Raw genomic sequence first — 24,495 nt, forward strand, 5'->3', positions numbered from 1 at the left:
CTGGAGATTTCAGACTGGGCTGTCTGCCTCTGTGTCCGGCTTTCCTGCGAGTTTCTTTTCAGGCCATTTAGTTGGAAACATTTTTACATATCACTCATCCTGAGCTTTAGCCTCTCTGCAGACGAGGCGGCTCAGCCTGCAGCTTCAGACTTCGGCAGCACAGTGTGTGTGGAAACTGATCCTCCTCTTCCAGCTCAAACTCATCAGGGTTGGTGCCTCAATTACTTATTGCAGAAATTCCATTTGGCAATAAATCCCCTTTTCCATTCAAACACGTCATCCTTTTTCACATGTTAAGAGTTTGAATACGTAAAAGCAAAACGAGTGTCTTCTTTTTCAACTATTCTGGCCATAAAAACAAACTTGTAGGTAGGTAGGTAGATGGGTAGGTTGGTAGGTTCGTCGTCATGGGAGGACAAACCCCTGCATGGGATGTACCAACGGACCATAACTGAAGTGGCTGATATCAAGAAGTCCTACCAATGGCTAGAAAGGGCTGGCCCACAGGACAGCACGGAAGCGCTCATCCTGGCAGCTCAGGACCAAGCCCTGAGCCCCAGAGAAATAGAGGATCAGATCCACCACACCAGACAAGACCCTAGGTGTAGATCTACCACACCAGACAAGACCCAAGGTGTAGGCTGTGCAAAGAGGCGGCTGAAACAATCCAGCACATCACTGCAGGTTGTAAGATGCTGGCAGGGAAAGCATACATGGATCGCCACAATCAAGTGGCTGGAATAATATACAGGAACATGTGTGCAGAATATGAACTGGAAACCCCAGGGTCAAAATGGGAAACACCTCCGAAGGTGGTAGAGAATGAGAGGGCAAAGATCCTGTGGGACTTCCAGATCCAGACTGGTAGGATGGTAATGGCGAACCAACCAGACATTGTAGTGGTGGATAAAGAACAGAGGAAAGCCGTTGTGGTGGATGTGGAGGTGCCAAGGGATGGGAACATCAGGAAGAAGGAACATGAGAAACTGGAGAAATACCAGGGACTCAGAGAAGAACTGGAGAAAGCCTGGAAAGTGAAGGTGACAGTGGTGCCTGTGGTAATTGGAGCACTTGGGGCAGTAACCCCCAAGGGAGAGGAATTACCCACAAAGGGTGTTTCTGATAATGCACACTCATCTTGCTGGTATCGGGTTGGACTCCCTTTTGTCTTCAGAGCTCCCTTCATCCTTGGTGGCATAGATTCATCAAAGTTCTGGAAAGATTCCTCAGAGAGTTTGGTCCATGTTGACATGACAGCATCACACAGTTGCTGCAGATTTGTCGGCTGTACATCCATGATGTCCATCTCCCGTTCCAACACATCCCAAAGGTTCTCTGTTGGGTTGAAATCCAGGTGAGTCTGTGTGAATTGTAGACTCAGTTTCCTGTTCCTAGCTGACAGCAGTGGTACCCGGTGTGGTCTTCTGCTGCTGTCTTCCATCTGCCTCCAGGTTGGACGTGTTGTTCTTCTGCAGACCTCGGTTGGAACCAGTGGTTCTTTGAGTTCCTGTTGTCTTTCTATCAGCTGGAACCAGTCTGACCTCTGACCTCTGGCATCAACAAGACATTTCTGCCCACAGAACTGCTGCTCTCTGGATATTTTCTCTTTTTAGGACCATTCTCTGTAAACCCTAGACATGATTGTGGGTAAACAATCCCAGTAGATCAGCAGTTTCTGAAATCCTCAGATCAGCCCGTGTGGCACCAACAACCATGGTTCAAAGTCCCTTCAATCCTCTTTCTTCTCTGTTCTGATGCTGGTTTGAACTGCTGTTTCTATGAAAGAATGCAGAGAGAAGTTCATGCCTGCAAAGGTTCTGCAGTGAGATAGACTGAATCTGAGGCCGAGGTGAGGATCAGGTCTCCCTGGACTCCTGCCATGACCGCAGCTTTCCAAACTGTCACTTTTCTGCAGCCATTAGGCAACACGACCCTGAAAGTGTCTGAAAGCCGATCTGATCTGCAGACAAACTCAAGCGCACTACATGTGACTAAATCGCAAAAGATTTTGAGTCTCTTATTTTAGTAGTTCCCCCTCGTCTTAGGCTTTAGTATTGCTGTGATTCAAGACTGCGTTGTAAGAACATGTTTAATAGTGATAAATTTGACATTTTTACGCTATTTGTTCAAGTCATACCAGAGCAGTGACTTGGTCTGCCCCAGACTCTCAATTATTTATCTAATTAAGACAGACATTTGACTCTTGCCATTAAGAAAACACAAACTCAGAGAAAATGTCATTATTTAGGTTTATGTGCTTACACAGTTAGATTTAAACACTGTTGAGGACAACACAATTAGGCACAAGAAAGTCATTAATAATGTCAGAGGCCGTGATAGTGAAAGCCAAAACTGGATCCATGAGCCAAGTCCATCTCACGTTTCATTCAATTGTACATATTTTCCACTTTTTCATGTCAATGTAATCATGGTGTAAATAAACTGACCAAACAAAACATTTCAATAGCTAACACTACTTCTTCTCATGTCAGACTAAAACGAGAAGGACACTTTCATGTTGGGAAACACTTACAACCATGTTCATAATGGAATGAGTGAAAAAGAAAAAGGCAAATGATGTCATTCATGAGTTTGGACAAAGATGAATACTCCTTTTTTCATTTTAAACACACAGAAAGGTTCATGAAAAGTTGTAAAAAATTGGACAAAGTTTGTGGTGTGAAGACGTCTGGCCTCTCATCCGAGCGACTTCTTCTGTTCTGTCCGACTGGTGTTGAGCTGGAGAATCTTTACTGATCTGTTGCCACCCGCTATGGGAATCAAACCCTTGGATTGGTAAGCCAGTTTGAGAAAACGGTCAGGAAACTGGTTACAGACCGCCAGTCCAGTTAATGTTTTTTAGAACTTTTCAGTATATCATGACCTGGATGACTGAGAATCTACATCAACAGAAAGGTTCATATGTTAAACTCCCTTATATTAATAATACAGCTCTCACCCTGTTGGATTGCTCGGTTCGTTGGGTGAAGGACTGAAAGGACTAAAAGGGCAGTAAAAATACTGATGTTGTTTCAGTGTTGTTCTAGGTTGAGTGGTACAAGTTTAGGCCAAATATCTTAATTCCAAATGTTCTTTGTATCCTCTAACTTAAGGACACTTTTTGGTGGCTTGTACTACCATAAAACAATCTATTTCTTTCTGAGAATATTAGGCTTAATCGCTTTAGAACCTGCCTCACAACTTTATCCAGAAGGATTTACTGCAGTTCGCAGCTTTTCAAGGACATGGCTGAACTCAATTCAACATCGGGCCATTGACCCTGAATGTTTGGGGAGACGGCCAGCTTTTCTGATTATTATTGATTAGATTCACCCAGTTTCTGCCTACTCTCCTTTGTTTCCATCTTTTTGCTCTGTTCAGTCAAAATGATGACTCTGAGTTCTGGTCCCAACTGCTCTTAGGGGTGGATACACACTGTCTGCAGGTTAGGCCTGCACACCAAATCCTAAATTTGTTGTTATCGCGATATCAATCTGTGCAACATGCATATCACAAGAGTCCGCGAAAATTGCAATAAATGGTTACTTTAAATTTGCAAAAAAATCTTAGGGCACTTTAAAGTATTTAACAAATTAAATAAATCCATTTATTCATGTGTTAGCTGCTCGCCTCCCATGCAGACGAGGGTCATTTGAAGAATAATTGATGTTTTGTTGACTAGTGAAATGGAAACTAGGTTTTTGGTTGTGTTGCTGTTTGTTCATGTATCGCAAGATATATTGTCTTTGCAATATTGATCTCTAATATTGCTAACAGCATGTCTTCCTCCTATGGTACTGCAGGTGAACATTGGGTAAATCTGCACGCCACATGCAGATCGCCCGCAGCAACCTTAAGGTCGTAGGTAACCCGGTGAACCCGTGAGGCATAAATGCTCGTGCCACAGTCTTCCTACGGCATGCTGCAGGTGTCAGGCTGTGGTGACACGTAAGGGAAAGTTAGGGTGAAGTAGGTGAGACGCAGGGGTGTCCCACAGATTTTTCCTTTCTTTTAACGACCTCTTGAACCCGGAGCACTGCACCGTCAGGGCGGTTGAGGTGAAATGCATGCGCTCCTCGCATGTCCTTAGTGGGCGGCCTGACTGTGAGAAATGAGGAAATTAGACAATCAGAGTGTAGTTTATGTGGCGTCCTACGGGGACACACCCTGCGGCCAGTAAGGAGCCATTGGGATACCTCTCCAATGACTGAAGTGCTCTGTTAAGGGTGCCGTTCGACAGCATCACCCGCCTGTCGTAAATGTGATTAACTTGCATTATCCGTACAAATTCTATACAGTACACCTACCGCACACACGACAATGGTACGTTCCACTTTGATGAGGTGGTTGCAGGAGCCTCAAGGGAACTGCAGGTTACACCTGTGCTCCTCTAAAGACAAACCTCTACAACCCTCTACAGGCCAGGACAACCCAAAAACCTGCAGCCCCTGCTTGGGGGTCGACTCGTACGTGTGCTGTGGGTCTCATGTTGGTGTACTTTCATGTTTAACTAATTTGAAGACTTTTAAGCATCAAACCAACAGATGAGCCATGACAAACGAACAAAGATGAAATTACAATAATTTAAAAGTAAACTCAGAGATTATCTTAGAGCAGGGGTGTCAAACTCATTTTGCCTCGGGGGCCACATTCAACCCGTTTGATCTCAAGTGGGCCGGACCAGTAACATTATAGCAAAATAAAGCAGCTTTGTTTTTGTTAATTTACTCAATTGGTAAAAATGCCTCAACCAACGTGGTAGCCTAATCATTTATTATTACACATTCATTCATGGGGAGCCAATATATCTTAAAAAAAATTTCATTTCACTTAAAAAAAGGTCTACTGAATATTTCACAGACTGAATATTTTACATCGGACTCTGAAGAAATCGCAATAATAAACTCAAGAGGGGCTGCGGAAAAAAATGAAACACCCTACCTAGAATGTAAATGTGCAAATCAATGAAAAATTGAAGTAAGTTAAACTCGCAAACATTGAACATAAGAATTTGGAGCTAACGTTCTTTCTCCCCTGAAACTTCACCCTGCCATCAAAATCAGGATTCAGAACCTGTGAGAAAACATATTTACTGTCATTCAAGTGAGTCAAACACAATGAAATGTCCAAGAGTCTTTTCCTGGTTTGCTGCCTGAATTTTGTTATAACACCTGCCTTCTTCCTGACCGGTCTGTTCAACACCTCTAATAAATATGTACAACTGTAAATTTTCTGTGATGTTGGTGCTTTCATCAGTAGTGACTAAAACACAATAAATGACTGGATTCCTTCATTTGGCACCCAAGTCTCCTCAGAGATGTTGGATCTGTAATTGTAAGCCTTGATAGACTCATATTGGCAAAGGTCGACTGCTTTTTGGGAACAAGACTTCTGCAGCCTTCAGCCTTTTTTCATAAGTTCACCATCAGAAAATGGTTTAGATGTTTGCTCCAACTTGTCTGCAATCAGGCATCTGTCACTGCTCCATCACTGACGTCACGGCTGCAGTAAATGCAGACGGTTATTTTGTCAGTCCAGCTAATAGTTGATAAATCTTCTCTTTTCTAAACTGCAAACAGTGAAACTTTTCTTTATGGTGAGTCTCAGTGGTGCTGAATTTTATATTCTTTGAGCACTGCGACCTGTTGATGACATACCAATCACAAAGGTTTTGCATTCATCTCCATGAACAAATAAAACTCTTTCCATTTTTTCCTGGAAAGCTCAGCCCTCCACTTCAACCTTATTTTATCATTCTGACAACATTTTGTTCATTATTGTATCACTACTGATCATTCTTATAGCAATGTAACAGTGCTGAGGCTCACGAGGAACCAAACTACATCTTACCCAGAGACAGAGCTGTTAGGTTTCCCTTTTGGCACATGCAGATATTTGCTGTTTCATTTGTTTTGCTTTTCCTTTGCTCCCCCTAGTGGCGGAATTGCGCATTTTGGTTATTTCTTTAAAAAAATCATAACTCGCCACAGGAATGGACTAGAAACGTGCTTTTTTTTTCAAACATCCTTTTGATTTTTACTCTTCGTGTGTGGGCCACACTAAACCACCTGGCGGGCCTGATACGACCCGCGGGCCGTATGTTTGACAGCCCTGTCTTAGAGGAAGCATTTTCTACACAGAAACTAAAACACACTTCTGTTTATAATTGAGGTGGACTTGAGGTACAGAAAAATTTAAAAAACTGTAGAAATCACCTATTTAAATGCAATTGGAGCTTCTTTTTTTTAAATTACACATTAAGAAAAGTCTTCTATGTTTTCTACTTTTATTTTTACAGACATTATGTCTCCCAATCACAAAAACTGACAAAGTTGTTCATGATGATGAAGGGATTCTGTGACTGTCATGGTCTCAGTCTGATTATTTCTCAAACTTTAAAATTTGAGATTGCACTAAAGAGTTTATAATTTCCTTTACGTGTTCTTGGAGTTTCTACACTCCTGCCTCAAATCCCACTGGAATCTGGAATCTGTGAATGCAACCAGTCCGCCCTCTAGTGGAGAGAAACACTATTACAGTTTTTGGGAAGCTTCTGTTACAGTAAAACTATACTTTTGCTGAGGGTGTAAAGATTCATTTGAACAACAATTCCATTCATATCATAACTTGTGGTTGATGATCTGATTCAAATTTGACACCGGTTCATGTTGAACGATCAGAACCACCGACCTAAAGTGGATCCAGACCATCTTTCTCCAAACTTCCAGCAGTGAGACTCAGACAGCAATTCCTACTACTGAACAGGGAAGTTTTCCAGATTTTTGAATTTCTTCCAGATCATCAAGTGTAAATGAAATATGTGTCCAAATAAACCAGAAGTGGGGGAGGCGGGTGGGTGGGTCGGCCCCGTCCTGGGGGTGGCTGCTTGGGGGAGCGAGTTGGTCCTCTATCCATATGGCGCCCTGGAGGTTTGACGGGTGGGGGTCTCCACTGAGGCAATCAGTGGCTGCCCCGGCTGGTCGGCTTCCTCATTCCCATCGAGGCCTGAGCAGAGTTCTCCCTGGGGCGGTGCTTGGGGGCGGGGACCTGGGCTTGCTGAACTCGGGGGCGGGGATCTGGGCTTGCTCCTGGAGGGATTCCCTTTGTTGCCGTATGGAACATGCCCCCCCCCCCTCGGTTTTAATTGCAATTTGGACATCTAGGACCCTTGGTAGGGGGTGTTTGGACATCACTGCCAGCAACCAGTGGATGTCCTCTCAGTGCGCCCGCCATTTTTAACTGCACCCCTTTAGTACACACACCCCCTTTACATCACAAAATACTCACTCCAACACACACACCCATACACACACACACCCACGCTCACTAACACACATACATCACACAAGGAAGAGGGACTTCTGATCTTCTGTCCCCCGCCCCATCCCTGGCAGAGGGAACCTAGGCCCTCTGCTGCGGCGGCCCTGTTCCTGGGGCGCTGGCTTCCTGGGCCCGGCGGCCCTCTCTCCACGCAGGGAGAGGGATCCCTGAGCTCTCTGGCAAGACCGGGAGCCAGGGATCATATCACATCTGAGCCTGGGGGTGGTGTGGAGGCTGCTCTACGGGTCAGGCTGGGGGATTCCACTCTCTGCCCCTGCACCCCCCTACTCTCTGGCGTTGGGGGCCGCTGTGGCGGTTCTGCCGGCCCTGCCAGGGGTGGCGGATGTGTTTGCCCGGCAGGCGGTCTTTCTCTATCTACTGTACTGTGGGAGTTTTGGGGGGTCCCGGCTGCCGCTGCTGCAGTGGTGGGGGCCTAGGTGGGGGGGCGGCTGGGTTCCCTCCCTCTTTTTAAATTCCATCATCCACCCCTGAAGAACATTCATGTCCAACATTCACGTCCAATACTTGTTTTGCTCTACTTTTAATTTTGATAGGGAATTTTGGACTGTTCTCAGCTGGAGGAAGGCCCCTCTAGCAAGGCCAAGTGGGCCCCAAAAGTGTCAAAAAGTGGCAGACAATGTGGGCCCCAGATAGGTTTGTGTGAAGTTTCCATGGTGGCCCCTCCTGTGTTTCCCCACGTCGGCTTAAGTAGACACTCAGTGGGCTGGCTCACTACGCCTGGCTGTGTTGTGACCCTGTGGGCGTGCTCTCCACTGATGTGTCCATGGGTTCTTATGGGTTGAGCAAAAGTCCAGCTTGGTAAAGAACTAAGGCGGGGGACCATGAGTCGGAGGGAGGATAGGTTGTGTACAGTCTGACATGTAATAAGAAGAAGGATTGTAACGAAGATCGACCGGTAAATTGAGAGCTTTGCTTTCTGGCTCAGCTCTCTTCACCACAATGGAACCGGTACAGCGACGCATAACTACGGACGCTGCTCCGATCTGAGTAGGAAACACATTTTCCAGTTTCAGTGGAAAGTCACAGACAGTTGTTGTATTTGTAGAAAAAGACCAGAGCATCAGTGATTGGGCAGAGATCTGCATGCTGAAGACTGCTGTGTGAACGACCAGGACACGGGACAGACTCAAACACAAAGGATGGAGCTCTGTTTCATGGTTGAGGATTTAAAATGAGGTGTTAAATCAATGTTAATGAGGAGACTGACTCTCTGACCTAATAAAGCGTTTTTCTGCCTGCAGCGGTGAATAAACTCTAGATGACAATGTGTCACGCAAATGAGCTGAACTGGGTGAACACGCTGACATACATGTCTGCATGTTCAGACTCTGACCATGGGTTGTATTGATCAGGAGGGCTAATAACATGGTCTCTCAAATGAGCTGTTTATGACAAAGAGCAGAGAATAACTGACCTGTCTGAACAATCCTGATGAATGAACAGGGTTCTCAGTCAGAGCTGCCGTTTGTCTGTCAAGATCCTTTTGAAAGACACAAAGGTGTTTGAATTTTTGGTTAATAAAAGAAAATCCTACAATTGTTGCTGACAAGAACAATAAAAAAGACAAAGCCGAATGAGCAGACGAATTAAAAAAGAACCTCATGAAACAGACAGACAACAATCTGACCTCAAGAGCTCATCAAATCTCAGGTGTGTTCACATTATCAGCATGACAGGTGTCTTTAAACAGGTAACCAGTCTGTCTGCCTGTTGAAAGGCTGAAAACACTGTTGGTCTGTTTGGTGAAAAGGTGAGCGACACAAAGATCAGACCACAGAAAGAGAAAGAGAGGTATGGAAAAACAAGGTAAGGACAATAATCCAGATGGTTCTGAAGTGGGAGGTTAAAGTAGAAAACTGAAGAGAATGAATGACCTCTAAAAACATTCAACATAAAGGTCAAGACTGCCCTGTTTCAGGAGACGATCTAAAAGAAAAGAGCAACCAAATCATCCAGACGCCACGCGCACAATCTGAAATCTCTGGACTTTGAAAGCCTTCTGAAGCCAAACGTGCCCAAGTTTGATCACAGTTTCCGGTTCCAACAGGATGATGAGCAAAAACATTAGCATCAGTCACCATTGTCAGCAGAAGAAACCCTTTAAAGCTCAGACAGATGGAGCAGCTCGCTCTGTAGTGCAACCAAACTGCCCGCCGAGCGCTGCAGAAGGCTCACTCACAGCCTGCCACTGGCGTGAATGCAGAAAAGCTTGAACAGCCTTATCCTTAGTGCTTTAAAAGATTCTGTACCACAACAAATCAAAGAGGTGTCTGTTTTTATTGTTGTCAACTGTTTATTTTCTCCTAGTCTTCTTAGTTGCACATTTTCTGTGATCATTTTAAGGTTTTTCTTTGTTTAAGGAGCCATACCAACAGGTTTAAATCATTTATGGAGTAGAAATTCCACATGTTGACTCCAGTCACACGTCTGTTTGCTGTAAAAGCATAATGTCACTGTTTTACTGCTGAAGAGGGTCACAGACAGACGGAACATGGAAAAGAGCTGAAATATACACAGCAAAACGTCCAATAAAGTTTAGAAAATTGTGTCAAAGACTTAATCGCTTAATACTTTGGGTTTCTACTTTTTTGTATTTTAGTTTGTAGAGAGAACAAAGAGCCAATTGAAATGTTTCCGCCCCCTAATCAATAACAGCGGTAAGGATGTACTGGATGTGGCCGGATCATCAGATCCTCCTCCTCCTCCACGGCGGGGCAGCAGGAAGCTCAGGCTCCGAGAACAGCCACGACAGAAGATGGAGAAGCGGGACGCTCGCCTGCTGGCTGGGCTGCTGTTTCTGGCTGCATGGTTTCACCTGGAGGCTGCAGCAGGTAAGATGCTGGAGAATGACAGGTACTGCGCTTGATCCTCCACAACAGACCTTACTGGGAAGATTTGTTAACTGTGGGTTTCTAGTAAAGACTGATGGAATGATTATCTCCATAAGGATGGACAGAAAAGAGGATGAGGGTCATTAGTTTATAACTAAAGAAAAAAGGTTGAATTAGACTTTTTCATGGAAGCAATATATACAACGTATTGCAGCTTATGTTTAATAGTTTTTGCCCCAAAATGCTGCTTTCATCAGACGTGTAATCTAACTTCTTACTAGCAGAGTCCCTGATTCGACGGCGCTGTGGGCGGGGCTGACCCGAGCTCCTGTCACTCTGCAGCGTGTGTCTGTCAGCTGTGACGGTTTTCCTTCGATGCGGTGCTGTGTCTGCATCAGGCATCAGGAAGGAAGTGTCACACATTCGAGAGTCAGAAAGAGGAACTGGACCCAGAGACCATGAAGCAGCGCTCACATCCCTGCAGTTCCTTCACAGAGGCAGGGGGTGGGGTGGGGGGGGGTCAATGTGTATCAAGCTTTAATTAAGCATGACCCACAATGCATCATCAGGCAGACGGGCAGCAGCTCAGCTGATCGATGGCATGGATTTTGATGACACTGACCCACTGTTTGCCCTAATTAATGACCATGTCCAGCTGCATGAGCATCACATGACCAACTTCTCTCACCAGACGTGCTGAAGGTCGATGTCGCCCAGGATGGAGGAAGCAGTGGCGACACCATCAGCCACTCCCTGACTGTGGTGCAGCGTCTGGAAGCTCTGCTGGTTCAGGGCAATGGAAGCGACGTGTCTCTGCGGGTGGAGACCCCCAAAGCAGACGAGGTGAAGGTGTTCCAGGCTCACTCCCTGGTGCTCTCCCTGCAGAGCGCCGTGTTCGAGGAGATGCTGCTGGGCCGCAACAGCAGCACGCTGGTGCTGAGAGAGGGCTCTGACTGTGCTGCTGTGTTTGACAAGTTCATCAGGTGAGTCTGGAGTGCTCAACATCCACCCCACCCCGAACCTGTCCGAGTCCGGACGGATCATCCCACAAGCCCAAACGAGACGCTCCATCAAGAGGTGGACATAAAACCAAATGATTAATGAGGAAACTGCTGTGTAGCTCAATTTGAGCTCCTGTGGTGCAGTGGTAAGACACTGACGGGCCAGCGCTGCAGCAACAATCAATGCAAAAATCTATTTCTATCACAAACCCCTAATGAGTTTCTTTAAAAACGGATTCATCGAATCTGTGACCCAAAAAGATGTCTTCCAGCTGTACATAAAAGCACAAATTGAAAATTCCTGAATATTTTTTAAACCTTTAGGCACCGAATGTGGGTATATTTCAAAAGATGCCATAATAATAAAGGGCAGTAGGTTATGAAGGTTGTGATTTAATAAATGTCAACAAACACAGCCTGAGCTAGGTGTCAAAATGCACACTAATGCTGAAAAAAGGGACAATTACTGTAGAAACTGTAGAAAATGTACCTGAGCTATTTTGCATGAACAGTTATGCAACAAATCTGTGTGTGTTCTGGCAGATAAGCGCTGCACCGCTCTGGTGTGATACAAGGATTATTATCAGATTTCTTACACATCCAAGTCTGATATGTGGTCTAAAACTTCTAGTTAAATGAACATTTGCAGTTATAAACTGTCATCTAGCTACTTTTAAACCACTAATGGGAACACAATAACAGACAGTTGTCGTTTCTGCCTTCCCAACGCAAAAACTTGTAAAGTAAGCTTTATATAGAAAAAAGAATAAATAAAGATTGTTGTACAAGTCCCAAACCTGAAATTCAAGTGGGACTCAGGTCCTCATGTCTCATCTCTGGCTGATAGAAACACGACCAGTCTCACAGTTCACCATGAATCCATAGTTTACCCTCAGGAATGTAATGAAAACAAACACTCTTGTAGAAACCAGAGCGATAACACACCAAGGGTTTCTGTGTTAGTTATAACTTCAGGGAGGGATGGGCTTGTGTCAGGGTACCACACTGTTGCACAGTGTTTTTTTTTTTATTGAAACAAAGAATGTGGAAGTCCTCTGAGGAAACTGCTGTGAAACCAGAACTACAGAGGAGGGAGGGGAGCCGTCTGATCACCATGAAGCTAAAACCAGCATTGTTCCCTTCTCTGTGCAGATATCTGTACTGTGGAGAGATCTCCTTGCATCCAGACCAGGCCACCGCTCTGCACAAACTGGCCACTAAATACCAGGTGTTGAGTCTCCAACAGGGAGTGACCCACTACATGACCCAGAATCTGGCCAGAGAGTCCCGGTCGGGTCACGTGGCGAGCTGGTACGAGTATGCCTTGAAAGCAGAAGACGTGACGCTGAGGGACAGCTGCCTGCAGTACTTGGCCTGGAACCTGTCGTCGGTGCTGCAGAGCGGTGAGTGGCTGACCATCAGCAGCCAGCTGCTCATGACCCTCCTGCAGCGCTCCGACCTCATCCTGCAGAGCGAGATGGAGCTTTTCGCCGGGCTGGAAGCCTGGATTCTTCAGAACGAGCCGGATGGGCTGATGGCAGAAAACGCTTTGAGGGCTGTGCGTTACGCCATGATGCCACCAAGAGAGCTCTTCCGCCTGCAGACCCAATCCACAGTTCTGGCTCGCTATCAGGAGTCGGTGCGAGACCTTCTCTACATGTCCTACCAGTTTCATTCAGCTTCACCACTGCAAATGGCCAAATACTTCGATGTGAACTGCAGCCTCTTCGTGCCCAGGAACTACCTCTCTCCTGTGTGGGGGGCGCCCTGGGCCATCAACAACCCGACACGGGATGACCGCAGCACCAGCTTCCAGACCCAGCTGGGACCCAGCAGCCACGATGCCAACAAGCGGGTGACGTGGAACGCCTTGTTCTCGCCCCGCTGGTTACCCCTCAGCATGAGGTCCATGTACTCGGAAACGGGGGCCATGCAGCCAGCGCGGGTGGAAGGTGGTCGTCCTCGCATCATCATCACTCCAGCCACGTCCAGTGCCGACTTTGCTGGCGTGAACTTCCAAAAGACGGTGCTGGTGATGGCCCAGCAGCAGGGAAGGCTGGTGGTGAAGCACGTGTACAATTTCCACCAGAGCACAGAAGAAAACGGAGATTTCCTGGCTGAAGCCGACCTGTACCGCCGGACATCCGAATATCTCGTTGACAGCTCTCTCCTACTCCACATTGTGGTGAAACCTCTGTACCAAACCCTCATAACCACAAAGAACTAGACTCCCCACTCAGAGGCAGACCGCTCAGGTCCCGTTCTGGGATCTGAACGCGATTGGTTGCATAAAGCGCTTGTTTATCATGTCCTTGAGGGACACTGTGATGACATTTGTCTCAAAAATACTTTCTTGATTTTCTCACTGACACAAAACCAAACAACTACTTCCCAATGCATGACACTGAGATTTCAAACGTGGAACAGAAAGGAACTCTCCTCCAGTCCCTGTTTTCCTCTCAAGGATTTACCACTTATTTACATGTCTTTAATCCCGATGTTTAATTAACAATCCTGATGTTTTAATTCAATCAAAATTAACAATGTAAGACTTTTAAATTCATGCCAGGAAATTTTTGTCAGTGAGAAAAGCCAAGAATATTTTCAGAGGAAGGCTTGTTGCTGAAGGCCGAGTCACAGAGCTGCTTCGAACATTTAGCACATATGTCACGGATGGAAATGGGTCGAACATACGTGGAGAAAAGTTGTGGTCTTTGCATGAAATTTTCACAGATGTATCAGGAATGAACCACATTAAAACCACAGAAGTATGAATAAAACATGCAAAGAACACGTAAACCAATGTAGAACATGAACCGTGTGATTATTGTGATGTTTATATACAATAAATTAGTGATTCCTGCGTCAATTACGTAATCTGAACGTGATTTGTGCGCCGTATACGTGATCTAAAAGTTATACATCGATGGTTCATGCAGGAAAAGTCTGTTAAACGTCAAACGTAGAACTGTCGTGGAAAGACACACATTTGTGTTTGTATCTCACAAAAAAATCACACACAATTACATGAGATTTACGTAAAAATTGCGTCTAAACGATGTAAAATACGGCATCATTCTCAACTGACCAAAATCTTTTAAAAGCTTGAAACTGAATTCACGTAAAGACCAAAACCCTCAACAGACATCTGCGCACATCAACGAATGAGGAACACAGGAAACACGTATGACTGATGTAGATCACATGGATCACGAAAGACTGAAATTTAATATGTGGAAAATGTGCAAAATGTTCAAAGTAGCTGCGTGACACGGCCTTAACGTGTCGTCTGTCTTTTCTAGAATATGGTGCTACTGAAAAACCTTTTTAACATGAAGGTTCACATCTGTTGGTCCAGTGTTGGATGGTTGTCGTTCAAACAAGCCAACAGAATCTTTTAGATTTCAATCTAAAAGGAAAAACCCATTTTGATCAGGAAGGGATTTCATCATTAAATTCTCATCACCAGCAGTACTTTTATTACCTTCTTCACATAAATCTCAATGTCATAAAACATAATCTCACACATGTTTGTAGTTTGTGAAACACACTGGTTCATTTTTTCATTTGTGGTTTTCTTCGGTAGATGTTTTTAGATTTTGCCTGAAAATAAATGTTTTGGCTGTTTTGTGTGGTTTGATGTAATTAGTTTTCTTTCCTTTCATTGTGATTAATTGTTAAAACTTACACAATAACAAAATGAATAAATAAAATTGAATTTTTTAAAGCAGAAAGTGTTCATCAATTTCTGATCAAACTTGTAGTTAGAAAGGCAACAAATCCTGATGATAAAATGGTTTTCTTTGCCTCTTGGCCTGATAGATGATTTTCTCTGCAAAGAAATAGAGTCATAAGTAATCCAGCACAAATAGTCAAATATAATCATTTGAATTTCATTTCAAAGCTTAAGAAAATAAAAGCAAAAGTGTGCTAGTTTGCATTTGCAGAAGAAGCCAAAGATTGTCTTTTCTAATGTTGCATTAATGCGTCTTTGCAACCACTTTCATGCCTGATGCTGCTCATTCAAAGTCAACATTTAAAGAAAGTCATTTAAAAGGGTTAAAACGGGATTTCTGAAGTAACTGTAATCTCTTTCCACATCAGCCCTGAACCTGCTCTGCAGGAATGCATGAGAGTTTAAGCTTCTACCTGCTGCGTTTCAAGCAGGTTTTGCATTATTGTTATACTCTTGATGTTGTAGCTAATGCAAACATAGAGATAAAAACCAAAAGTAGTGTCATCACTATTATTGTCATCTTAAGTTTGCATCATATTCATCATGTTTGAAACCGATAATGAAACAACAGTTTGTCTTTAGAGTCACGAATGTGTTGTTTGTCAGCTTTATCTTTTACACAGATAAGGGCAAAGAAAAGAAATGAAACTGGAAAAAAAAACATGCAACGAAAGCTTGGGTTATTTTTCTACAGTCTTTCTGACGAATGGAACTCCATTTCCCACAATCCTCTGCACCACAAGCAGGAAGAACGTTCTCTCGCAGGGGTTCACTCTGATCCAAGTTAGGAGCTTTCAGCTGCCAGCCTTGGCCCATCATGTAAGTGCTGCTGCGGATTCTCTGCAGAGCAGTTGCAGAATTACCTCTTTTTGCGACGCCGGAGGGGGCCGTGCATTCAAGCCAAGCGGCCCGTGCACGGACACGCACGCTTCGGACGCCAAAAGGCTCAAAGTGCATGAAGATCGAGGCTCGTATTTTTGCATCTTTGTTTGCAAAGCGAGCCGCCAGAAGCTCCAGCGCGAGGAGGGACGATGGAGGGAGGGAGCGAGAGAGAAGGCAAAGTCTTTTGTGCCTCCCCTCCCCCTCTTCAAAGCAGAGGGGAAATGTCTCAGCCAAGGGGAGGTAAGACGCCCGATCCGTGCACGACCAGCGACATGCAATCACGGCTGCACGCTCCGCCACATGCACCGCTGCAGGGCGAGCGCGGCCGGTGCATTTTAAAGTTCGAAGGCGTCGGAGGGTCAGTTGCATTTCCTGTTTGAGATCTTCCCCTTTGCACAGTTCCTGGTAACACGATGCTGGTGCGCGTGCTCGCTCGCACTGAATGACGCTGTCGGTTAGCGCACGGGCAGGGATGTTTTAGCACAGGGCGCACAGTCACGAGATACGCGCAAGGACGGCGGCAACTCTTTTACAATAACGTCTGCACGAGTTGCCTGCACGCTGCCCCGTGCCAGGGCCACACGAGCACACGCATGCATGCAACAAAGCATGCATGCGTGTGCCCCCAGGGCCACGAGCACACACATGCATGCTTTGTTGCACGCTGGGGTCAAGACAGGAGAAGCTGCAGCTGTCAGTGTGTTCAAGTCGGTTAGGAAGGAGACAAAACGAAAATCTAAGAATAGACGGAGCTGGGCATTAGAGGAGGTGGTGTGTTTAGAACAGGACACCCTTCTGCAGAAAGTGGCCTCCTTTTGGGAGAATGTTTGCGTCCAGCACACAGTTTGCAGGAGCACCGACCGGATCTGTTCAGCCTGGGGGGGCTATTTAAGATCAGAAGTGAATCCAACTTCCAGGACAGCTGCAGTGGCGGCTTTCCTCCATGTTTTCCCAGAAGTCAAAAGGGAGGCTGGTTCATTGCATAACATTTACAGGGCCTGCATAACACACAGGTAGGAGAGAGAGATCCCCGGGTAGTCAAAGCCTGTTTATCTGGTACAGTCAAGTGTCCACCCGCCCACCTACGGAGAGGAACTGTCTTTTTGCAGCCAGCTCATCCTGTGATGAATAATGCACACATTTTATTTATGTTTGCTGCATGAATGAGTCCGTCCGGGGCTTTCCTGAGAACAGAGGTGGGTTTCTGTTGTCGCTGGGTGACGTTGGCGTGATGCACAAAGCTGCTGCTGCTGCTGCTGCTGCTGCTGCTGCTGAGCAGTCCGTTAATCACACAGAAGATTGTCCTCACAGCTCCGATTTTTGCAGTGACTTTTCTCAGGGGACAAAATGGTGCTTGCAGCGAAATCCCTTCCACTGGTCACCGTCGGGGCCAAACTGTCAGCTGCTGCTGCTGCGAGGAAGCAGGAGTCCTCAGTGTTGTTGATCTCAAACTTTATTTTAGGAAAAGGACACCAACATATTTCTCAGTTGGAGCTTTTTGCATTAAATGTTTTTGTTTTTGAGCATTTGTTTAACATGTTATGCTAAGTCATGCAGATGGGAAAGCATCACTGCAATGTGATTGCTGATGTGATTGGCAGTTGTACCTGGAATGGGAACACTAATTAGTGCATGATATCATCATAGTAGTAGTTTTAAAGGTTGTCATCTGGACTTGGTTTTTTTTAAAAGTTGGAGACGTTTCACCTCCTATCAAAAAGGCTTTGACAATTCTGAAATAGCTGGTAAAAGAGCTGGTTTACATATGTAACTAGTGCATGCATAGTTTCTGACTTTGGGATTTGGTTTCTGTTCACACAAAAACAAAAGGTAAATTTCACATTAGCAGTTGGTCCAGTGCCTCAGGTTAGAGGTTTCTGCAGAAAGTCTGGCTTCTCCTGTTCTGCTTTGACCACACAGTGACATTGACTGATATACATCGCCTGCTAGAGGCTTCACTGGATTGGGTCATTTTGGTTGTAACAACCTGTCAGTTTCTCTGCCTGTTTGGATCATAAAGACACACTCGCCTGCTAAATCAATACTTTTTTACTCCACTGGAAGCTTAGCGGTGCTTACATGTGCAGAAGACCTTCAGCGGGAGCGTACACAGCTCGAGCAACATCACAGAAAGTCAGAGGGGCCGGCTGCGGCGCAGAGGCGCTGCAGGTTCTATCCCGTCTATAGGAAGAAAACCACAGACTAAGAAACGAGGAGATGGATATTCAAGCCACTGAGCTACAGTGAGCCCATGATTGACAATGAGCCCATTTACAAACCTGCTATTCAACAGACCTACTATTCATACCTTTTCTCTTTACTTGAGCTAAAAAGTGACATGCAGGAAAATCTTATGCTCTACGACTGAAAGCCGCTGTTTCCTGAAAACAACATAAATGGACGTGTTTTTCTCCCAGAAATGTCGACACTTCTGGAACATGCACGCAGCCTTTCTCCTATGTTTTTGTAGGTTTCCATCTGTGCATGTATGTAAAAGAAATGCAAGTGATGGAAGGTATAATAATAATAAATTTTATTTGTTAGGCCCCTTTCTAGGAACCCAAAGTCGCCGTACATAAAAGTGAAAATAAAAATAAAAGCAAATTAATATACAATAAAATATACATTTAAAATAGGCCAGGAATAACAAGATATGGGGGGAATAGGCAGCAGAACAGGTGTGATGTGTTGGATGGAAGGTGTCATTCTGGCAGCTGGGTTTGGAACATATTGTAGTTTTCGTAGAGTCTTTTTGTAATAAACCAAAAAGAAGGGAGTTGCAGAAATCCAGGCGGGAAGTGATAAGACTGTGCACCAGGATGGCTGTGGAATGAGGACTGAGGGAAGGGCGAAGACGACGGATGCTGCGAAGGTGGAAATAGGCAGACCGGGTGATGCTATTGATGTGTGAAGTGAAGGAGAGGGTGCTGTCAAAGATGACACCCAGACTCTTAACCTGAGGGGAGGGGGAAATGGAGGACTTTTCAAAGGGAATGGAGAAGTTCTGGTTCTGTTTGAAACAGATTTAGTGCCGATCTGGAGGAGTTCGGTTTTATCATTGTTTAGTTTTAGGAAATTAGCAGTAAACCAGGATTTTATTGCAAGAAGGCAGCTGGTGAGGGAAGAGGGAGGAAGAGAGGAATTTGGCTTGGTGGAGATGTAGAGCTGAGTGTCGTCTGTAGAGCAAGGGAAGTGAATCTTATATTTACAGAGTACTTGACCAAGAGGGAGAAGGTAAATGATGAATAGCTGGGGTCCCAGGACGGAGCCCTGGGGCACACCTGTATTGACAGGAACCGTGTGGGAAGTGAATGTTTTTAATTGAATGAATTGGGTGCGACCAGAGAGGTGAAGTCAGTTGAGAGGTATGTTTGTGACACCTATGGCGGACAGTCTGTCTAGGTGGATGGTGTGAGAGATGGTATCGAAGGCAGAGCTTAAATCAAGTAGGAGGATGGAAAGTAGGGCGGAGTCAGCAGCAAGGAGGAGGTCATTGGAGATTTTGAGGAGAGCCGTATCTGTGCTGTGAAGGGGACGGAAGGCAGACTGGAACTGTTCATAAAGGTTATTCTGAGAGAGATGTATTCAAAGTTGTTCTGCAACAGTTTTTTTTAAGAATTTTGGAGATGAACAGAGGATTAGAAATGGGGCTGAAATTGTTGAGGTTGGAGGGGTCTAATCCTGGTTAGTATCCAGGTATGAGACCCAGAGTAGCGCTGTGTATTCAAGGCAACCCCAGATATCCCTTTGTGGAATTCAAACTGACAACAGGGACATGGTGTTGTTTATTTATTTATTTATTTATTTATTTATTTATTTATTTATTTATTTATTTATTTATTTATTTCTCCTTGCACCAATGTGGGACAGTTTGCAATTTCGTTGTACTGTTGTACCAATTGTGACTGTACAATAAAGCAACAATAAAGCTTTATCTTATCTTATCTTATTTTTGCAGATGTGTTAGCTCCTCCCAGCACGTTAGCAAAGCTAATGCTACAACATTACTTATTCTTGTAGATCTGGTTTAGTAAATTATAGCCTGAACATTAGTCAGGTTTAGGATCTTTGTAAGTGAAAATTTGTATAGTTTAGTTGCTGAAAAGGTCGATACCATCAGAGGACACAGGTGGTGAATAGATCTGAGCAGAATGATGGCAAAATCTGGTTAAAGGCTAAAAAAACCTTTAAATATTTAGACCGTGTTTTTATATTGTCCTGTGTTATCACTAGCTTCATGGTTTCACAAAATTGGTCTGTAGTCATGGTATTTATTTCTTCATGAGAATCTTAAAATCTGCCTTTTTCATTTGCTTTTCAGCATTTAAAGTTTGGCACAAGTAAACAATTAGCACGAAAATGTGGCTTTTAGTTTGTGCTGGGTTCTATTTCTGAGGCAGCTGGATGGATGATGAAGTTGGTCTTGAACCTGTGACCTGCTGGGTATGAGTCCCACTGTACCATTTCTCTGTGAAATCTTACATTTGCTGATACAAAGGTGGAAAAAATAGGGTTTATGCAGCTTTTCGGGTATTTTTTTTACTGGTTTCTGGAGAGTGGGCGAAGATTTTAGTGAACCATCCTGCTAATGTTGGGGCTGGGTCAACAAGGTTGTAGGTATAACATCCCAGTCAGCTTCATGGTGGTCTATTTTTGACTTGTGTTGTTGGGGGTGCGATTCCTGGCCTTGAAAGTCTATATGGAAAGTGACTTAACCCGTAATTGCTCCCCAAACCTCTATCATATGGTTAATAAGTGAAAACTAAGCACTTTGTAGACTAATAAAACAGTGCTGCATAGACCAAGCGCAGGTTGAGATAGTGGGTGATTAATGTAAGTTGTAATGTCAGAGCCTGTGTCAGCTGGACTAGAAATGACTGTAAGTCAGCTGTTGATGCTGCAGAGCATCCTCCTTGAGGGGGAAAAGCTAAACGTTTTGGTTTGTAAAATCCCACAGAAAATTACATCTGAAAACTGATGGAAATAGAAGTCGTTCAAAAATGTACATTTTGTCATGTGACCACTGGTTCAACACAATCCTGACATTTAAGGGTTCCAGGTGGGCTTTGTGTTTTCTGTATATAAGTTTGGGACGATGTGGATGACAATGTTTTGTGTTCAGTTATTCTTGAGATGAGACCAAGTTTCCACCTTCTGTTCTCAAGTTGGATGCAAACACATGCCGCAGTTCCTTAAATGACCACTGGGGCCAGGTTTCAAGAGCAATTTCTGACTGACTTCCAAGTTAAAAATGTGAATCTCCCCCTGCCTAATGGGAAACACGTATTTTAATCTAATGGGTTTGTGCTGTTTGTCCCACTATGGAGATGTTTTAGAGCTTGTTGGAATACATTACAGTCCAAACTCTTTGACCATCAATCTACCACCTCCATGTTGGTCTGTTGCTGTTTTTTAATATGCAGCAGGACACACATCTACATTACACTTGAAAACAATCTTCTACTAAAGCTGGATTTTATTTCATTTTGCACATAAAAAAAGAAACATTCTTGTACAACGATGTTAATCAAAACATAGAAAATGAAATGATGTGATGTGTTTACACAAGTTATTTCCATTTAAATGGATTTGAATTGAAGAGGCCAACAGATTCTCATAGTAAAACCAATGCTGATGTCAGCTTGTGACCAACAGAACATAACTTCCTTTATAGTGTAAACAGCAACAAAAAAAAAAACAACTTTTACTGCAGTAAAATCCAGAAGATTTAGTTTAAATTATGAGATGTGAGTAGAAGACAAATGTCAAGATTCTAGAATTTGTTTTCTTTAAAAACATCTTTTATAACATTTTGCCTAAATATGGTACCAAACCATCTGTGTTCATCAGCTCCTAGTGGGTTTTAGAGGAATGAGCAGTAATTTCTACAGATCCGTGTCCAGCTGAACTGGAAAATAGGCAATGTTGCATATGTACTAGATTTGACCATTTTTGTCTATTCTGCTTTGATCGTACAGATTCTTTTTTAATTGTTTTCCAAATATTACTACATTGAACCATAAGTCTTTAGTAAGGTAATTTGTTTTGTCCTGAGCCATTCTTTAGTTTTTCTTAGAGCTGATTTGATTTTTTTTTACTTGATAGTCTGTCTTTAATGAAGTTAAAAAAGTTTTAAAAGTCTAATGTCTGTTTTTCCTAATATATGACTGTAAATATCACCATATCTAAAGTCTTGTCTGTAGACTTTACTCTAAATTATTTCCATGACTTTATGACTTTGCAAAAACAAATGAAAATCCAGAAAAACATCAAAGATCCAGAAGCTAAAGTGGATCCAGACTGGACAGAAATGTAGTTTCTCTTTATTGTTTGTGATGCTAGTTATTTCCTCCTTGTGTTTGAAGTTGTCGTGTTTTTGCATGTTTTTGTGTATTTACCTGCAGCGTGGGCCCTGAACAGGAACACATTCTCAGAATTTTTAGTCTTAAAAACATTTGACAGCAGCACCACTTCTCATTTTGCAGTAAAAGCTTGAGCGATGGAGGACCCTGGTGCTTTTAGCAGCTTGAAGTCTTCTTTATTCCATGATTGGGTTATTAGCACCTACAATTCATATATAATGTTCATTTTCATCGTTAGCACAAAGCCTTGCACATCTGAAAAAAATGGACTTCTTTTAAAATGAGTTTTGCTTTAATAGCAGAAGTGTTGACTGTCCAGGAGAGACGTACCTCTAGTTTAGATTTAAGTCCTGAAAAGAGAAGAAAATTAGAGACAAATAAACTTTTAGAGTCATTATTGGGGTGAAAAATGACCATAAAATCACCCACCTTTCCACAGGAAAATAACGATGATCTGAGCTGGCTTAGATTTGCATCCATGATGGACAAAATACTCTGTAACACGGAAGTTTGTGTCCCATCATGATGGCCCGCCCCTGCACAGCATCTGGGAGATGGTAAAAGAGACGTGGATTTAGGGGCGGGGCATCACAGTTAGTGGTTGAAGGAGAATGAGGGGGAGAATGAGTGGAGGCAGGAGGCGTTGCACTTCAGTGCCTAAATGCATACAAACCTCCAGACTACTTTTGCCTGCAGACCACACAGTTCTACAGGTAAATTGCTGTGCTGTCATCAGATTTACTTGAAACTTGCTGCTGATTTCGGAGCATTTGAAGAAGGGGCTAAGATAATCACCCCTCAGCGGGATCAAAAGGCGCAGTACTCAACCACTCAATTTGTTAGTAAGACGGTAAAAGGCCATCTAGAAGCTTAGATGACTGTTTTTGCAAAGTGCATCTAGTTTTTAAGAAATTCAGCTCCTGAAATCAGTAAGGTTGTTCTTATTTTTGCATTGCCCTCTTCATGCATACATCGGGAAAACCAAGTACAAGTTGTAACTGCAGGTTTTCAAGATGATATGAATTAACTAAGAACATGGAATGTTTTTATTAAAATGTACTCAGAACACTGGGAAAAACCATCAACCCTAAATGATATTTATCTATTGCAAAGTAGCAGTAGCATTTACTGAATAAAGGAAATAAGTGGCACCATGGAGCAGATGCAATGGAAAGCTGGTCAGAAGTTAGAATTTTTCTCATTGTATAATGATGTTCTACATGCACTGACTCATCCGCTCTTGTTTTCCTCAGTCCTGAAGAGTAATTTCAGCTGCATCAATGACTCAGTTTTTAAGACGATTTGTAAGGAAAGTCTGTGAAGTGCTGGGAGAGTAAAGACGCATACGACTCTGTTAGTGGTGTAATAGATGTGCATAAAGAAACGATAGCTCACCAGAACCAGAGCAGTGGGGAAAGATGCTATTGCTTAGAGGCTTTGCTAAAGCCTGAACACTTAAACCGTTGTTAAAGGGAAACAAGCAAAGATCTGACAGAGATTTAGTAAAAAAAAACACCCAAAAACTCAGTGTATAAAAAAGTAAAACACCATTGATTTCTTTGGGTCCGATTGCACCCATTTAAAACCAGCTTGTTCTGATTCTGATGGAGATCAGGAGAAAAACTGTCTTGCCATCCAAATGTGCTGCTATGTTGTTTAGCTGGGGATTAACAGAATAAAATGCAAACTCATGCAAGGTTTGCTCCACTTCTATTGAGCAGTTTTTAGACTTTGATGGATTGAGTTGTGAGTTGTGAAAGAGCTGCACTAAAGAGAAACGTTCTTGCTAATGAAGCCATGTCCTTCCTGTGACCCTAAGTGTGAAGCTAGAGACTGATGCTACACAACATTGTTGTCTTGGGGAACATTTGTCTTCTTTTCTGACCATCTATTTGGTTCCCCTCATGATTTTCAGTTATTGATTGCAAGTAAACATGATCTAGACCAGGGGTGGGCAATTCCAGGCCTCGAGGGCCGGTGTGTCTGCATGATTTCAAGATAGCCTTTCCCTACTCATGGCTGATTACCTGGTTCAGGTGTGTCCAGCCAATAATCTTGCCCTACTCATGACTGATTACCTTGTTCAGGTGTGTCCAGCCAATTAGAACATGCCAGAGCAGGGTATGCTGGAAAACATGCAGGAATGCGGCCCTCAGTGCCCACCTCTGATCTAGACGGTGGATCCATACGGGTGCTGCTTGCTTTTAGTTGTCCTGTGGAGAGTTGGAGATCCACTCCAATGAAAATTGTGTTGTTGGTGTTTTTAACACGTTCTCGTGGCTTTTTTTCTAATGGAGCACATTTATAAAGAAAATTGAGATTTAAATCATTGTCAATCAGGA

The 24,495-nt window shown here is 43.7% G+C and overlaps 2 protein-coding genes across 2 annotated transcripts in view; both read left to right on the plus strand.

Annotated features, from left to right (window-relative positions):
• The first annotated feature begins 9,974 nt into the window (after positions 1–9,974).
• On the plus strand, positions 9,975–14,902 carry btbd17 (BTB domain containing 17). Its single transcript, XM_004080759.4, has 3 exons — positions 9,975–10,172; positions 10,864–11,155; positions 12,326–14,902. The coding sequence occupies exons 1-3, from the start codon at positions 10,097–10,099 to the stop codon at positions 13,398–13,400; spliced, it is 1,443 nt and encodes a 480-aa protein (XP_004080807.1). The 5' UTR covers positions 9,975–10,096; the 3' UTR covers positions 13,401–14,902.
• Positions 14,903–15,000: 98 nt separating this feature from the next.
• LOC101163933 (dual specificity mitogen-activated protein kinase kinase 6) overlaps positions 15,001–24,495 on the plus strand; it is a 44,340-nt gene continuing 34,845 nt past the window's right edge. The window contains exon 1 of the mRNA XM_023949369.1: positions 15,001–16,031. Within this exon, the coding sequence (XP_023805137.1) occupies positions 15,941–16,031 (91 nt within the window). The 5' untranslated portion in view covers positions 15,001–15,940. The remainder of the gene's footprint in view (positions 16,032–24,495) is intronic.

Source organism: Oryzias latipes, chromosome 19 (assembly GCF_002234675.1).
Source record: "Oryzias latipes chromosome 19, ASM223467v1".
NCBI classification, from domain to species: domain Eukaryota; kingdom Metazoa; phylum Chordata; class Actinopteri; order Beloniformes; family Adrianichthyidae; genus Oryzias; species Oryzias latipes.

What these genes read in the sequence shown, in the direction of transcription:
- btbd17 (XM_004080759.4), top strand. Translation starts at nt 10,097, where the DNA reads ATGGAGAAGCGGGACGCTCGCCTGCTGGCTGGGCTGCTGTTTCTGGCT. An exon ending in TCACCTGGAGGCTGCAGCAG is followed by an intron (nt 10,173 to 10,863) that starts GTAAGATGCTGG and finishes TTCTCTCACCAG; the next exon opens with ACGTGCTGAAGGTCGATGTC. An exon ending in GTGTTTGACAAGTTCATCAG is followed by an intron (nt 11,156 to 12,325) that starts GTGAGTCTGGAG and finishes TTCTCTGTGCAG; the next exon opens with ATATCTGTACTGTGGAGAGA.